The sequence below is a fragment of the Pterocles gutturalis genome, unplaced genomic scaffold (genome assembly GCF_000699245.1).
Source record: "Pterocles gutturalis isolate BGI_N339 unplaced genomic scaffold, ASM69924v1 scaffold28137, whole genome shotgun sequence".
In the NCBI taxonomy this organism is placed as follows: domain Eukaryota; kingdom Metazoa; phylum Chordata; class Aves; order Pterocliformes; family Pteroclidae; genus Pterocles; species Pterocles gutturalis.
Window position 1 is genome coordinate 21320 of NW_010111053.1, and position 15869 is coordinate 37188.

At 52.3% G+C, this 15869-nt stretch overlaps 1 protein-coding gene across 1 annotated transcript in view; it reads right to left on the reverse strand.

The window, feature by feature from the left end:
* Nucleotides 1-11158, reverse strand: part of ADA (adenosine deaminase) — a gene marked incomplete at its 5' end in the record, with an annotated part of 12859 nt that extends 1701 nt beyond the window's left edge. The window contains 8 exons of the mRNA XM_010073633.1: nucleotides 219-286; nucleotides 999-1100; nucleotides 1394-1465; nucleotides 4129-4253; nucleotides 6470-6585; nucleotides 7629-7772; nucleotides 7912-8034; nucleotides 11097-11158. Coding sequence (XP_010071935.1) covers nucleotides 219-286; nucleotides 999-1100; nucleotides 1394-1465; nucleotides 4129-4253; nucleotides 6470-6585; nucleotides 7629-7772; nucleotides 7912-8034; nucleotides 11097-11158 — 812 coding nt within the window. The remainder of the gene's footprint in view (nucleotides 1-218; nucleotides 287-998; nucleotides 1101-1393; nucleotides 1466-4128; nucleotides 4254-6469; nucleotides 6586-7628; nucleotides 7773-7911; nucleotides 8035-11096) is intronic.
* Nucleotides 11159-15869: the final 4711 nt, after the last annotated feature.

The window sequence follows — 15869 nt, forward strand, 5'->3', positions numbered from 1 at the left end:
TAGGTGCACTCCCCAGCTCCAAGCAGGGGCTGGAGGGACAGGACAGCCTCCCCAAGGCACCCTGCACCCCTCCAGCTGCACTGGGTGCCTCTACACCAAAGGGCAAGGATGTACCACATTTTAGTATTTACATGCGCGTTACCTTTGTAAAGCAATAAAGCAGCTACAATCAACCCAAATCCTGGTTATTTAAGATTGCACATATTGAGAAGTCTTACTGTGTCACTGGGTGTTTCCCGAAGTCCGGCAGACATGCTCCAGTGAGATAACTGGACCAAGGGCAGACCTGTTTGGGGGAGTTAAACATGAAAACCAGGATCAGCCGCGCAGATCTGACCCCCAGTGCTCTATGCAGATAGCTGAGCATGCTGGTAAAGCCAGATACAGGTTTAGAGCTTTGTTCACAGCTACCCCTCAGCGCTGCTCCAAGGGACTGGTGCAGATCCCAGGACATGGATCCGAAGAGCTGACAGCCAGTGTGACAACGGCAGGAGCCAGTGGGAGATAGCCAGTCAGCCACCTGCCATGCGTCAAACACAGCTAAGAAATCACTGGCATTACATATATACATATATATTCCATATATCAGTTGGATACACCCATTCTGGGGAAAAGGCAAGGAAATCTGCCCATCCACAGTAACCCTCAGGTGCTTCTACCCTCCACCCAGAAAGGCTCCAGTACAGTGGCCAGCTTTGTGGGAGAAGCCTGCAGGCTTGAGGTATATAAATCAGGTAATAAGCACTCCAAAATTTATCCTCGGACAGCCCAGGATCCCTTCCTCTCTGCCACACACCTCCTGCTCCTTGCAGCAGAGATCCCAGCAGACAGCTGGGTGTCAGCAGCATTTCTACTGTGGAGCTTTGGGCACCTGGGTCACCGTGGTCAGCAGGTGGGTGGCAGGTCGTGTCTCTGGCTGTAGCACAGCCCATGCGAGGGCTGATTCCCCATTCAGACAGCAGCTGCCTGGCTGTCACCCTCCCGCCACGCATCCTTACCTCAAAATGCATCTTTGCTCTCAGCAGCTCCTTGTAGAGCTCAGGGTCCTCCAGGACATGGTAGCCATGGCCAATACGCTCGGCCTTCAGGAGATAAACTGCCTAGAGAACACGGGAAAACCACGTACAGCCTCTGAGCAGCAGCTGGGCTCCTGCCTGCCCAGAGACCCTGCCCCACCATGGGTGCAGCCCACGCCACCTCTGGGGAGGGGTCCTTCGCTGAGCCATCGATGGGTCACCTCTCTGCCTGGGTCCCCAGCATCTGCCCTGCCATGAATATGGAAAGGACTTGGGCTCCTCTCCCCAGTGCAGGGGATGCAGGGGCACCTCCCAGCCCTGCCCCAGGACACCCCAGTCCCTCCCACTCCCTGCCCCACACTGGGAGCTCCTCATACCTCCTTGATCATGGCCGGCGGGCCAGCCTCCCCGGCATGGACGGTGCGATGGATCCCGCAGCGTTCAGCTTCCTGCAAAGCAAGGGAAGACACTGTCCCATCACCCGCGGCAAGGCCAGCAAACCCCGGGGCTGGCACCGCTCTCGGGGGCACAGCAAGCAACAGGGCTCTGTGCAAAGAAGCCCCCAGATCACGAGCCCTGCACCCCAAGAGTTGCATGCTCTGCTGTAGCACAGGCTGCGAGGGAAGAGCCCGGTAATGCCAGAGGCAGAGAAACTTCGAAAGCCTGGTTCCTTTCCCCTGGAGCCCAGCCAGACTCCTCCAGGGTCTGTTAACACCGGGTGAGCTCACTGTTGTCTCCTCTTCAGACAGCAGCAAGCTCAGAGCTCTCCTTCTTCCGTCCACTTGCCCTTCTGCATGAACCTTGCCACTGTTCCTGTCTCTGAAACTTGTAAATTTTTTGCTGGCTGCAGCCAAGCAGGAGAACGTAAAAGCCCCCAGAGCAGAGGTGAAGCGATGCTCTGACACCAAGTACCTCCATCCCCAGCCCCTTACAGGAGGGAGGCAGCCCGGCCCAGAGGACCCTGCGGGTGCAGCTTTGGGGACATTTTGATATGTTCTCCATGGCCATCCTGAAAAATCCCTTGCCAGGGCAGCCCCAGACCCCAGGCTTTGGGCTGCCACGCAGCCTCAAGGGAAGCCCGGCTCCTGCCTTGCTGGAGAAGGGCCACCCGGCTGGCGGTGGGCAGGCTGGGCTGCAAGCCCGAGCATGAAGCAGATGCGCTTCCCAGGAACTCCTTCAGGGCTTTTCACTTGTGATTTTTTTTCAGTTACTTAATTTTCAGCTCCCCATGTGCTACACACCCAGGCCCTGCCTGGGACACCTACAGAAGAGCCCTGTGTGCACTGACCCGAAAGGCACCTTGTGATCCCTACTTTTAAGTAAATGCTGATTTTTCCCAAACAGATACTTTTTTTTTTTTTTTACACTTTTAAAAACAACAAAATCCCTCTGACAAAGCACCTAACTGGGAAAACACACAGACCAACACTGAGATTTTCCACTTGTTTCTACATGAGATGAAGACAAACCAGAAACTCTTGTTCCCTCACTCCCAAGACAGGCATCCCTAACTATCCCAACAGGAGCCAGGGATACAAGCAGAGGGATCAGGAACACCACATGCACCAGGACTTCCCCACCAACCCTTCTGGCCACTGAACACTGACTCTGACCCACTGCATCCAGGAGGAAGCTCATGTCTAACATCCATCCACAGGCGCATCTCCTTGGGGTGGCTTAATTCCTTTTTCAGCCCATTTGTCCGAGGACACATGGTGCTTTCCTTGGCTTCTCTTCCCGATCACTGCCTCCTTGGGCACAGTGGTCCTGGCATCCTTGGCTGTACGTGTCTGCCCTGGTGCTCCCCTGCAGCCAGCAGCCACAGTGGAGCTTTTGCCATTCTCTCTCCTTCCCCGCCAGCAGCCCCAAGAGCTCCCAGGCAGCATGTCCCTGCCCAAGGGACATCCCAAGGCTCTCCCATTCCCCTGGCTGCATTATGTAGCCCCCGGAGCACAGCAGCAGGATTTATGGGGACGCTCTCCCCTGCCACGCAGGCCAAGAGGGGCTGACGGATGGGAGCGGGATTTGCTTCAGTATCCCAGAGCCTGGCGAGCCCCCGGCACAGAGACCAGACGCATCCTTCAGGTGGGGGAGCCCGGACCCAGGTACTGCTGGCACACCAGGGCAGGATGAGACACGCCTGCCTGCCAGTTAATAAAACCCTGTGCCCGCATCTCAGTTTATAACCACTCAGCTTGTCCAGTGTGGCACAGTGGGAGCGGGATTTGCTTCAGTATCCCAGAGCCTGGCGAGCCCCCGGCACAGAGACCAGACGCATCCTTCAGGTGGGGGAGCCCGGACCCAGGTACTGCTGGCACACCAGGGCAGGATGAGACACGCCTGCCTGCCAGTTAATAAAACCCTGTGCCCGCATCTCAGTTTATAACCACTCAGCTTGTCCAGTGTGGCACAGTGGCACGGGCAGACCTCGTATCGGCTCCCACTGATGGGGACAAAACACGGGGCTTTCCCAGGGTCTATTTCAGCCCGCAGCGCTGCTTGCAAACCCTCATCCTTTTGGGCAGTGATGGTGCACACCCTCCTCTCCCACTGCTGCAGGGGACCAACCAGCCCAGACTGCTGCCAGCACAGCGGAGCAGGTGGGAGGCTTTCCCTTGGAGCTGCTGCAAAGCCCTGAGGTCTAGTGGGAGGCTGGGATGCGGCTCCTGAAGCCATTCCAGTGTTTGCATTTGAGATGATCAGATAAAAGCACTTCAAACATCCAGCTGCTTCTCTGCTCCTCAGGTTATTTCTGCCAGACTGGAAAAGTCAGTCTCTTCCACCCTCAGCCGTGGTTTCAATGAGCCCCAGGAGCAAATCCCAGCAGTCGGGTGCTGCCCGCGGGGACACGGGCTCCATGTCACTCGTGTCACATTCAGCGCTATGGGGTAGTGTGCTAAGCTCCAGCTCTCAGGCCATGTTTAAGCAATGATGCCTGCCATTAATCACTTAGGAAATATAAACAAATACTTTTGCTCTTTAACAGAATGTTTCTAATAGCTGCAACAAATTTTTAAGCTGTCCCAGCTGTCTGCAGTCTGAACAACATACCGCATGTCCCCTCAGTATTTGTGTTTCTCATCATTTCTTTTAAGAAGCTTATTAAACAAACCTCGTAAGCCTTCTGATGCTCAGAGGAATTATCCACTTTCACGGTCTCATCCCCAGCCAGGTCGATGGCCACCACAGAGTTGTTTCGATATTTCTTGCAGAGCTCCACCACCTCCGGAGACCAGCCTGGAAGAGACAGCACCAGGGTTCAGGAGACAGCATTGGTAACAGTCACACCTCCAGTATTTTTCTAAACAAATCCTGGTCATATAACTAGAAGGCTAGGGCTATTTTCTTTGGTCTTCCCTAAAAATTGATGCTCAGAAAGACAGCTAACAAACTCCTAGAAAGGTCTGCCTTCTTCAGGCAAAAGAAGCTGCCAACTGATTAGTCCATCATCAATCAAAGTGAAATCAAATGCATTTACCAGCTATAAAGCTGCTCTTATAATGTTTTTCTGCTCACTTGGGAAAAAAAAAAAAAAAAAGAAAAAAGAAAACAGAAACAGAGTTTGTGCCCAGCTATAGAGCTGCTCTTACCATGTTTTTCTGCTCACTTGGGAAAAAAAAAAAAGAAAAAAGAAAACAGAAACAGAGTTTGTGCTGGGAGCGGTCTCTGGGGGTCCTGTGTGACCGTCAGACTTGCTCTGCTGCAGAGCATCCGTGACTCCCCCAGACAAGATGATGGATGCTGCTCCTGGTGGGAAGGAGCTGTCAGCCTCCTGGAAGCCTGACCTTTAACACTCGCAAAGTTTGATCATTTTGGCATCAGTGAGAAAGAGGAACAAGTGGCCAACAACCACTTCAGAGCTATCTCTGACCAGGATAGAGGATAACCTCTGCGAAAGGACACACATCTACCAGCTCATATAGCACTTACCCTTAGGAAAAAGGCCAAGAAACAGCGATAAATGGTAGTGTTAATAATTAACAGGCACCTGCTGTGTACATACAATCCCAAAATCATATGAACATGTAAGAAAACGTGTGCAATTTCATCTTTTTTCATCACTTTCCAACTCACTTGGTTAGAGACATTATTTTATTAACAAGTTTAATATGAGCTCGTTCTGGCTGGCACCTCTGCCTTTCTCTCAACAGTTCATAAATCACAGGGCGGCTTCTCACTGCGCAGCACACCCCGACCGCAGCGCTAGAGACTCCTGTATTGAGCTCATCGCCGGCTCTGGGTAAGAGCTGCTGCCCTGGGACAGAGGCATGAGAATGCCATCTCCATTGTCTGCACGAGCAATCCTTCCTGCTGGGCAAGCACACGGCTGCACGTGCCCTCGGGCGCTCCCGCCAGCTTCTGCCCTCACCCCTGGTGCGTTGGCAGGGACTGCATCTGCAGACAAGCGTGACACAGCCTTACAGCTCTCCAGTTTCTACAAAGAAAAAAGTTTTCTTCCTAGAAACTAGAAATTTAAGGGTCAAGTTTTCAGAGTATTGCTTGGGGTTGATTGTGCAGGTAGGAAAAACCCCCATTCAGATCTCCCGGGTTCCAAGAATATAATTTTTCACATTTCTAGGCACAAATTAACCATGTACTCATTAGCAAAAATCTTTCTATCACCTACCCTACTAAGCCTACAGAAAAACTGTTGTAAAATATGAAGATACTCGTAACAAAGTCTTCACACAGAGGAGCTACTGTCACACAGCCTCGCTCTGATGCACCTTTCCCTAGAGGATGATGCCCACAGAACTCAGCAGCCCAATGAAACACTGGAAATTGGGTTTTCTTCCTATTCTGAGTCACAGCACCTGTTGCCAATGCAGTTCAGAGCTGCTGATTTTATAAAAAAACATTTTATATATGTGACTTAAGTATATTTCACTTGTCTTTTCAGCTTAAACCAGCAGAGACTGCAGCCAGCTGATTCTCTGGCTGGCCCACAGTCAGAAGGAGTGTGCTGCTGCACCAGCAGGACAATGAGCAGCAAAGTGTGAGATCTCACACTGGTCCTCCTCCCATGACCATTCCCTCTCGGACCCACCAGACAGTCATGGCAGATGCAACTGCTCGCTGTGGCTACAGCTTCAGCTGGCCCACGGAGAGCTCCAGCCTTTGGGCAGGGAGCAAGGTAGGAGCAGAAATCACACCTCCCCCAGGAGAGGACGAATGAGCCTGTTTTGTCTCTCTATCAGGTCCTGTCAGATACTGGCTGTACCCACAGACCCCACTCTCGCATCTGGCAGACCCTTTCCCCATACTGAAGGGAGCAGAGGACCCCCACCAAGAACTGATCTGCTCCTCAGCACTGTCTGGTCCTACATCAGACCCAGAGCCACAGGACCGGGGCTGTCCCCACGTTTCTGTGGGGACCTGAACCCAGGGGATGTCACCCGCCGCCACGCGTCAGGGAAGGGGAGCAGAGCAGCAGGGGAGCTGCAATACATTACTTGGCATATGGCGCATGCAGCATAGAATAGACCTGGCTTTGATGCGGAAATCCCTTTCTCCATCCTGCAGTCCCTGATTTACGAGGTTAACGACTTCATCTGGAGTGAGGTCTCCCCTGCAGGGAAGAAAAGCTGTCAGCGAGAGGCCAGACACCCACCAGGGAGGCCGGCAGAAGCCCCAGGTCCAGCCCAGCATACCCATGGGACGCCCCACGCAAAACCCAGGGTCCCACTCGCCTTAACATCCAGAGGAGCTGGCGAGCCCGCCCAGACCACCTTTTACACCCATGCCATGCCCAGAGCTACCAGATAGTGGGCACAAAAGCATGCAAAGATGACAGTAAGATCTGGAAAAGCCCTGGGGAACTGCATGGCAACCCTGCCCGAGCAGGGTGAGCACGGGAACTCAACGCCCATCACAGCACACTTGGCAAGGGGCCACAGAGCCCAGCACCGATTTAACTGGAGGCACACATCGCAGAGGGGGTGACGTAAAGAAGGGATCAGATTGTCAGCCCCCTCCAGCATTGCCCACCGCCTCTGCCAGCTCAAATTCACATTTTGTGGGCAGGCAATCCATATCTGACCACTGCTTTGCCTTGCACAGTGAACCGCTGCACCCAGAAAGTTAAGCACATGCAGAGCCAGGTGCCCAAAGCAAGGGACGTCAAAACACCGCAGGACACAGAGATTTGGAAAAACCCTATTGATGGGGAAGAGAGGTGGAAAAGCACTGGTGCTTGCTACGAAGAACATGCAGAACCAGGTGCCCAAAGCAAGGGACGTTAAAACACTGCAGGACAGAGATTTGGAAAAACCCTATTGATGGGGAAGAGAGGTGGAAAAGCACTGGTGCTTGCTGCGAAGAGAGGAGGTTTGGTTATATCACACTGAGCACATGCTGACTGACCGGTGTGGGCCATGCCTTCTCCATCCCAACCAGCCACCCATCCACTCCCCAGCACAGGCCATGCCTTCTCCATCCCAACCAGCCACCCATCCGCTCCTCAGCACAGGCCATGCCTTCTCCATGCCCACCCCCCAGCTCCCCGGCACGGGCCATGCCTTCTCCATGTCCACCCACCAGCTCCCTGGCACGGGCCATGCCTTCTCCATGCCCAACCGCCCACACACCAGCTCCCACAGCAGGACCACTCACTCGGTTTGGCCCCAGGGGATGGGATCCACGCGGCAGTTGGCCAGGAGGTGAGGGCTGTACCGGACCTCCACATAGATGACACCTTCTTTGGCTTTTGTTTCCACAAGCTCGTAGGCGATCCTCCTTACCGCCTCACGGTCACCCCTGCGGGGACAGCAGTGGGACTCGTCACCAGGACCTGTCCCCCTCGGGGCACACGGGGGACAGGCGAGGTGACCTGAAGGCTGAGCCAAGGGATGCTGCCAAGGGTCGATGGGGAAGAAGCAAAAAGCGGGGTACTTACGCAATGGCAGGCATGTAGTGATTAAACTTCTCTAGAAATTTGGTAAGTGTCATGGGTGTTTTGTAGCTGACATGCTTCAGGAGGTCATCAACAGTGCTGCCGGGGAGCGGAACCCCTCTTTTCCTGGAAATGAAGCCACGTGTTACTGACGGAGAAGGTTACTGCATTTTAATCAGCCCATTTTGTAGCAGTTGTGTCCTGGGCTGGCAGCATTAACCTCCATTTCCTCACAGAAAAAGATATGGAACACGTTGTCCTTCCAAAATCTCCTCAGATCCAGCCCTGAATCTCAGCGAGGAGGAAGGCAATCCAGAACACAGGCTAAGCACAAACAAATCGAAATACAAGCCCAGGCTGACCCAGCAGGAGCACAGCCAGAGCACATTTTCAGCTTAAGGACCTGAACTAAAGGGGCTCTGGATTATTTCTTGGCACCTCCTAGTCCTAGTGGCAGAATTGCCAAAATTCTTTGGAAAAGTTAATTTCCACTTATGTAGGCTCAAAGGCTTAAAAAATCGTGGAGACTCTCCCAGGCACAGAATCACGCGCAAAGTGTCACGGCTCATGGGTTTAATGCCGGCAGCTCCTGCGGGTGAGCTGGTTCCCAAGCCAGGCAATCGTGGTGGCATCTTCCCCGATGGGGACACCTCCCACACAGAAGCAAACATCAGGTCCAACAACCGCTCTCACCAAAGGGATGGAGATGGCAAAGCCCACCGAAACGCTTCCAAGAGGGAAGAAGCTGTTTGTCCCTGGAGCACCGGGTGGGAGGAGGTGTCCCTGGTGGGCTGACAGCCAGGCTGGAGGGGGCTGCGAGCCAAGGATGCTGCATGCTTCCCAGGCAGCTTTCGCCACCCCTGCCCCACAGGCTGCCACTCTGCCCATGAACGCCAACCTAAATTAGGAATAATAACTCGACATTTGTTTTTAATCCTCTTTCCTGCCATGATGAATTACAGTTGATTGACTGATTTCTCTGCTAATAGAGACAAAACATCACAGACAGCTTTAGTGTCCCGATGAGCAACCTGCAGGGAAGCAGCCCAGCGGGCCCCGCTCCTGGGCTCAGCAAACATTGCTCATTCGCTGCGCAGGCGGGAAGGAAACCAGCCCCACGCTCAGCCTGCACATGCAATCTGCGCAGATTAAGTTGCTGGCACTCGGCAGGGGACATTCATCACTGCCAAGGCATCGGCTTTCCTCCCCGCCTTGCCCTGTCCGTGGCACCGACACATCAGTCTCTGCTCCAGGAGCCGTCCTGCGTCTTCCTCCGTCTGCCCAGGGAACACTTCCTACAGCAAAGCCATTTCCCTGACCTCTGTGTGTGCCTTCCCAAGGATCGCCTCCACGCAGCCAGCAGCGACAGCGCTTCAGGATGATCCGCAGAGCGGAGATGCTGCAGCCAAGTCTCCGGCTGAGGAACTCTGATGGATCCCGCCAGCGCGGCTTTGGGGGCTGCTCCTGCCCCATCCAACCCCCCCGGCAGCTGGAGCCTTTCTGCAGCAGAGCTGCCCCCGGGGAACATGCCCATAGCACCTCGGCTCCTGCCCATGGCTACCCCCAGCCACGGCCAGCACACACACAGCATCCCACCGTGGAGACGTCATCTCTCCTGGGGGCACCCAGTCCCAGCAGTGCCATGAGGGGTCTATCACGGCTCTACACTGCCCTGGCTGGGCAGCGGGGATGCAAAGCCTGACCCAGACCTGATCAAATTGGAGACAAAGCTCCAAAAATGGCCAAGTTCAGCACTGCCTCAGGGAGCTTGTGCATCCCAGCAGCTTCGGGCTATTTGTACATGGTCAGCCACCACCTGGCAAATTTATTTCTGGCTCTTTACCTTTAAAACCAGACCACAAGCAGCTTTCTGTGTCCAGGGCGAGGTTATTAAGGCAGTCCCCTACAGCCTCCTACACTGCCTGGCTGCTTTCACGTTTGTCTGAGTGCTGGTTTTAGAGCCCCTGAAGAGCACAGCCTTGCTCCACCCAAGGGCTGGCAGCTCCGGGGGATGCCAGGGCTGTTTAAAAATAAGAGGGAAGTTGGCACACACTCAGGCAACAAAGGTTTCTGCCCTAAGCAAGAGACAGGCACAGGATCCTCAGACGACTGGTGCCTCCTGGGCTCCAGGGCTCCTGCAGCCCTCCTGGGGACCACACCAGCATCTTTCCTCTGCTGGCAGAGGGACCCAGCAGAGCCCCAGGGACCCAGCATCAACTTTTCTGTCCATGGGGACTTGTATTCCAGCCCTGCAGGCCACCAGCGGCACGGGCAGAGCCGGCAGGAACCCGACTCAGCTCAGCACACAGATGTCCTGCAGCAGATGGGACGGACACCTCTGATCCAGGCTCCTTACTGCCTGCACTGCAAAACATGTGGCCGCTCCCTGCAGAAAACGCTGCTTCAGAAAGAATATTTCCCCCTAGGATTGCACTGCCCTGGAGTCTGCTGGGCTCAGAGGGTGCCAGAACCACTTCCCATCAACCTCAGAACCGCCTTCCTTCCCAAAGTACCCGAGTTGTGCCCAAGAGCTGCTTTGTGAAATCTTTAACCTTGCTGCTTTCTCAGTCTGAGGGTATCTGCTGGTGCCCGTTAGCTTTCTGAACAGTGATAGCTGGACAAGTCTGAAGTGTATTTCGCTTACAGCCGTGGAGCCAGGTCCTCACAGCAGTTCATCATCCACGCCAGCACTTCCCACACAACCTACCCCAAAGCAAGAAGATGCACGTGGGCTCCATCAAGGAAACAACCTCTGTGAGCCACTGCCAAGGGCTGTCCCGGGTCACCCTCGCAGGAGCACCCTGCGGGCAGCCAGCCGGGGTGCAGAGCCAGCCGGGGTGCAGCGACCAGCACCCCGGTGGGTTTTCCTCCCCAGACGGTGGTATTGCACCGCCACCGAGAGACACTCCGAACCTGCTTTCATTTCACTTGCTTTTGCAATTAGGAACATGGAAAAAGAACAAGAACACACTGACTCTGCCCCTTCCCGGGAACACTTCAAAGGCACAGCTCTGTGTCAGACAACTCCCGGGCTTTCCTCACAGCGAGGAAGAGAGCTGTCCCCACCTGCCAGCACCAGTCCTGCTGCCAAAGAGCTGGACAAGCAGGAGGCACGGGAACAGGGAGTGATGGGTTTGGGATTGCCTCTCGGAGGTTTCAGCTCCACACCTCCCCCCCCAACAACTCACCTGCCAAAGTGCAAGATTGTTTCTGGTCTAATGGCTCCATCCAGGTGGACGTGAAGTTCGACCTGCAATAAAGTGGAGAGAAACTGGTGAGGCACTCTTAGAGCTGCAGCAAAAGCTTAGAGATAAGCAGTTGGTGATAACACAGGTATAAATGCAGGGACAAAGCCATAACAAGAAACTATAAAAGCAGTTACTATCATTATAAAATTTATTTTTCAATATCTGAATATTATCTAAACATTTTCTTATTGCTGCTGCAGCTCACACATGTAGCGGATCTTTAGAAATTTATTCTGTTTCCAGTAATCTTCAGGAACTGCGCTATCCTTACATAGCTTGTGTGGTTTGGAGTTTGGGAAGAGTGAAAAAAACCCTAACTCCAAACACCTTTGCCTTCCAGCTTGCTCCTTCCTGAACTCACAGACATCCAAGCACCCATTCATTTGCTAAGAGTCATTACACAAGAACTTTGACTTCACTTCCACAAATCACCTCCTGGTATATTGTTAATTACTTGATATTATCAGAGCATACATTAAAAATGGGACAGTAACTCAGACCTCTTCACTCTGAAACCCTATTCCCTGACTCTTGCTGAAACAATGCATTTTGGAGAAAGAGCCCCAGAAAAGCAAAACCAAGCTTTTTCCATTAGGCAGCTGGGGCTTCTGGAGGAACATGACAAATGTAATTTGGAAGTTGAACTGGGAAAGGTTTGACAGGAAAATATTAGCTGTAAAATGTTTCAGCTAGATTTTCATTGTTTCTTTTAAGCAATGGAATAGACTACAAAATACAAATTTGATTTTATTTGATTTTTAAAATTAAACTGTAGAGCAGCAACTTAATATACAAAGTTCTTGTTAGTTATAACCTTGTGCAAATTTTCCTGCGCAGACGATTGCTGCAGCATGCTGAGGCTGAGAACTGCGTAGGATTCAGAAGAACGTTGGATATTTGCATGGATAACTAAACCGCCCAGGGTACCTAATGAAAATCCACAAACCCTCCGGCATCAGGGCACGTATCAAACAATAACTTTGAGGAGCTGGAAGAAAAATGAGTAAGCGGTCTCTACAAGCAGGGCAACGATCATCATCTACCTCAAAATCCTTTCGCTCTCCTCTGAAGCATCCGTAAGCAGCTGAAGCGCCGCTGGCCCGGCTCCCGGGACAGAGCTGGCAATGCCTGTCTCTGGGATGAGCACTGATGCCCACGAGCCCGCTCCCATCCCCACCTCCTCCCATGCAGGCAGACACCCATCTTCTGACTCATGGCCAGGGTTTTCATTGACCACTTCTGCTGCAAAAGGCCGTCGTTGCTGGGGTGGGACAGTGCTCAGGTTCACCTGAGCAGGATGGACATGAAGCTACCGCTGAAACGTGCACGGGTGGGAGGCAAAATGCAGATGCCAGCCTCAGGGCAGCTCGAGCTACTGCTCCTGCACTGTTGCAATCAGCTGGCCCAGGGGTCATTGAATATCCCCACTGACACCCCTGCTAGCAGGTTGTAAAGAGATATCCCTGTCACTTCTCCTACCCTTAAGACACGATCTGAATCTACAAGGATGAAGATTTTAAAAGGGCAAAACCTGATCTTTCCCCCACCTCGAGTTACACAATCCCGCTTAAGAGGACTAAATGTCCCGAGAAGCAGCAGATAAAATAACAAACTATGGACATGGTTTGCATCGCCAGATGTGGACGCCTGGCATGTTTTCCACTCTTGAGCTCTGATTCCTCTTTCAAAACCACGCAAGCACCATTCCTTGGGGTTTTCAACAGTCCTTGTGACCTTCTGACGGAGTTACAGGCTTGAAACTCACTCCTGCTGGATAGAAAAACCAAGCAACCCAAACATGCTGGGGTCTTCTCACCCCAAACATTTCTCAAGCACTTCCTGCAAGAACATCCCAACATGATACTTCCATCAACAAGAAAGCAAATGCAATGGTGTCCTTCACCCACGCAAGCCACCTCCTGCTGCTGCTGCAAGCGAGATGCTTGTAAAGCAGCAAGGTTCCTCTCCAACACCAGCAACAGGCTCTTCCTCCGCTGCCGTGCATTTCCTTGGGTCTGGAGGGACCTAAACTAAGTGCTAAGAAACTATTAATTCTCTAAAAATTCTAAGAGAGTTCTCTAAGAATGCTACTCAACCCAAAACTTTGTGGGGTTCCTCAAGATCAGGGCTTGGGGTAGTTGTTTTCTGCATCTGGGAACTCATCAAGGCATTCAGATTACCAGGGGACATTCAAGTGAAGAAGTAAAGGTGTGCCTGCGAGGGTCCCCATGAGAGCTGGCCCCAGATAAGGGTGCAATCGGCAGAGGCACAGGCGAGCAGCCCAGCCGCCTCGCTCGCAAAGCCCGCAGCTTCCCAGGTCCGTGGGAGGCTGCTCGCTGCAGATTGCGCTGCAGCTCTCTTCCTGCCTGCTGGGGGTAAACAAAGCACCAGACCTTTCCAGATACAAGCAGGTGACGTGGCCTCGCTTTAAGTCAAGGAAAGTACCCAGATAAAGATGAAAGAGTTTTCTCTGCAGCGTGGCTCCAGGAGACAATGCCTGAGCAAGCAGAAATCCGTGAACGCAGGACCCTGTGCCTCTCCCAGGGCACGCAGAGGTCCACGCACACGCGGTCTCCCACCCCAAGCCCTCCGGTTTATCTGGAGAGGACACACAGATTAAACGGGGATCTCGACACTTGGCCCAGGATCTGAGCAGCACCGGCTGCACCCGTGCTGGAGAGGAGCCTTCAGCCGCTCCGAGACCAGTGATGCTTTCCTTTCCCACAGCAACCCTGGAAGCAGAAACTTCTGTTCGGATGAAGAATGAGAAAGCAGCAGAGTTCTCAAACGCGTTCCTGGGGCAGGAGCTCTGGTCTCCCCCCAGCTGCAGCGAGGACCCTCAGGACCACCTCTGTAGCCACCCTCTAGCCAAGAGCTACTTCCCTGACCACCGGCCAGCGCATCAAAAAACCACAGTGCAATGCACTAAAATCTCCGCGTTTCACTCAGGAGTAGTTAAAAGCCAGAAGGATGGATTCAAAACACAAAACTGACCATAAATTGTGCGCCCTCAGCACAGACAACCCCCAGCAAGGCTGTTGGAGCAAACCGAGCGCAAAAAAGAAGTTTCAGCTCAAGCACAGCACGTGACCAATTAATACAGATATCAGCACATTGGTTCAGTTTAAAAAAAAAAAAAAGAAGTTTTAAGGGCTCTAGCTTGACTCTTCTGAAAATATTGTAATGTTTTCTTTGAAACATAATAAGCTTCAAAAATAAATTCAAACACAAAATGAGGTACTTCAAACAAATATGTTCCGTTCAAAGATCAAGTCTGATTATTTTCAGTTTAGTGAAATTAAGAGGAAAAAGTCAACCAAACACTCAAAGTATTTTCAGCTACAGTCAACCCAACAGAATGTCTCTATTACTCTACAGCCTGCTCAGCGGACCATGGCAGAGCAGTTAACTGCTCAGTTCGCCCATTATGTGGCATAAAAGGTACCATCCCAGCTAAGGCACTTGACAGAATTTCTGTAATTAGGTGGTATTAGGGGTTTTTTTTAAATATATACAATGAACAAAGTCAGCCCTAACGCCATGGTAAAAGTAAGACCAACCTCACCTTTTATTTTGACGGTTTCCAGCAGATGTTAATAGATAATCCAGGCAGTTGCTGAAGTTTAATAATTTTAAGACCCTTAGCAGTGACTTTGCCCAGAATTTTTTTATCAGCACATTAAAAGGTGATAATTTAAAGTTCACTGCATTGATCACAATAACTGAAAACCAGAGTGATTACAGCTGTCCCTTGTCAGTTCTTGGATACAGGTGGCAGGAAAACATTAACATTAGAGAGCAAAATGTTAACGTTAGAGAGCAAAATTCAAGAAGAGATAAGACAAATGCCAATCACTGCGAAAAAAAAAAAATGAGCTGTGCTCCCCAAATGCTGGTTTTATGAAAGCGTGCTGTCAGGAGCAAAGTTAACCTCATCATAAACTCACCACAAACACTCTTTTAGAGGTAAGAGGTGCGAGTGGATCAGATGGGATGTGAAGTGGAAGAGGCACAGCATTACCCTCAAACCTGACGACACCCACAAATGCATTTGGAGCTGAATCTGCTGTATGCTTTAAAGCTTGAGCCTTTAAAAGAGAAACGTGGGAGACGACAAGACCCACACAACACACTGCTCCATTGCAAGAAATATTTGTGCTTTCCAGAGAAGCACTCACGCGATATGTGGGTTTGGGGAGGAGGAGGGGGATGCTCCTGTGCCGAGCAGCCTTTACCAGCACTCCTCCTGGCACCAAGTATTCAGCCTCCACCAACCTCAGTACAAGGCTCCTGGTGTCGTTAGCAGGCGACAGTGGCTGTGCATCACCCTCCTGCAGGGACAGCTCCCGGGGGTGGCAGGGCCACGTCCCCCCCAGCCATCACAGACCTCATGCCCACCGGCGGCTGGAACAGCATCCCTGTGCTTGGTGTGGCCCCACACCAGCCTCTTCCCACCATCATGCTTGACAAGTGGAGCCGGGAAGGTTATCCGAGAGCGTGCCTGTACCGCACAGCTGAAGGAACGAGTACACACATCGCTGGGAAGGTACGGCTGGGCTCTGTGCAGCCTTGGCGGCACCAGGCTCTGACCCCGGCCGGGCCACTCAGGGGCCAGGGTGTGTGCAAGAAGTGGATGAGCCAAAGAAAACGTCATCCTGGGCATGGCTCCCCACAACAAGGATCACCTTTTTAATTTTTTTTTTTTTTTTTTTT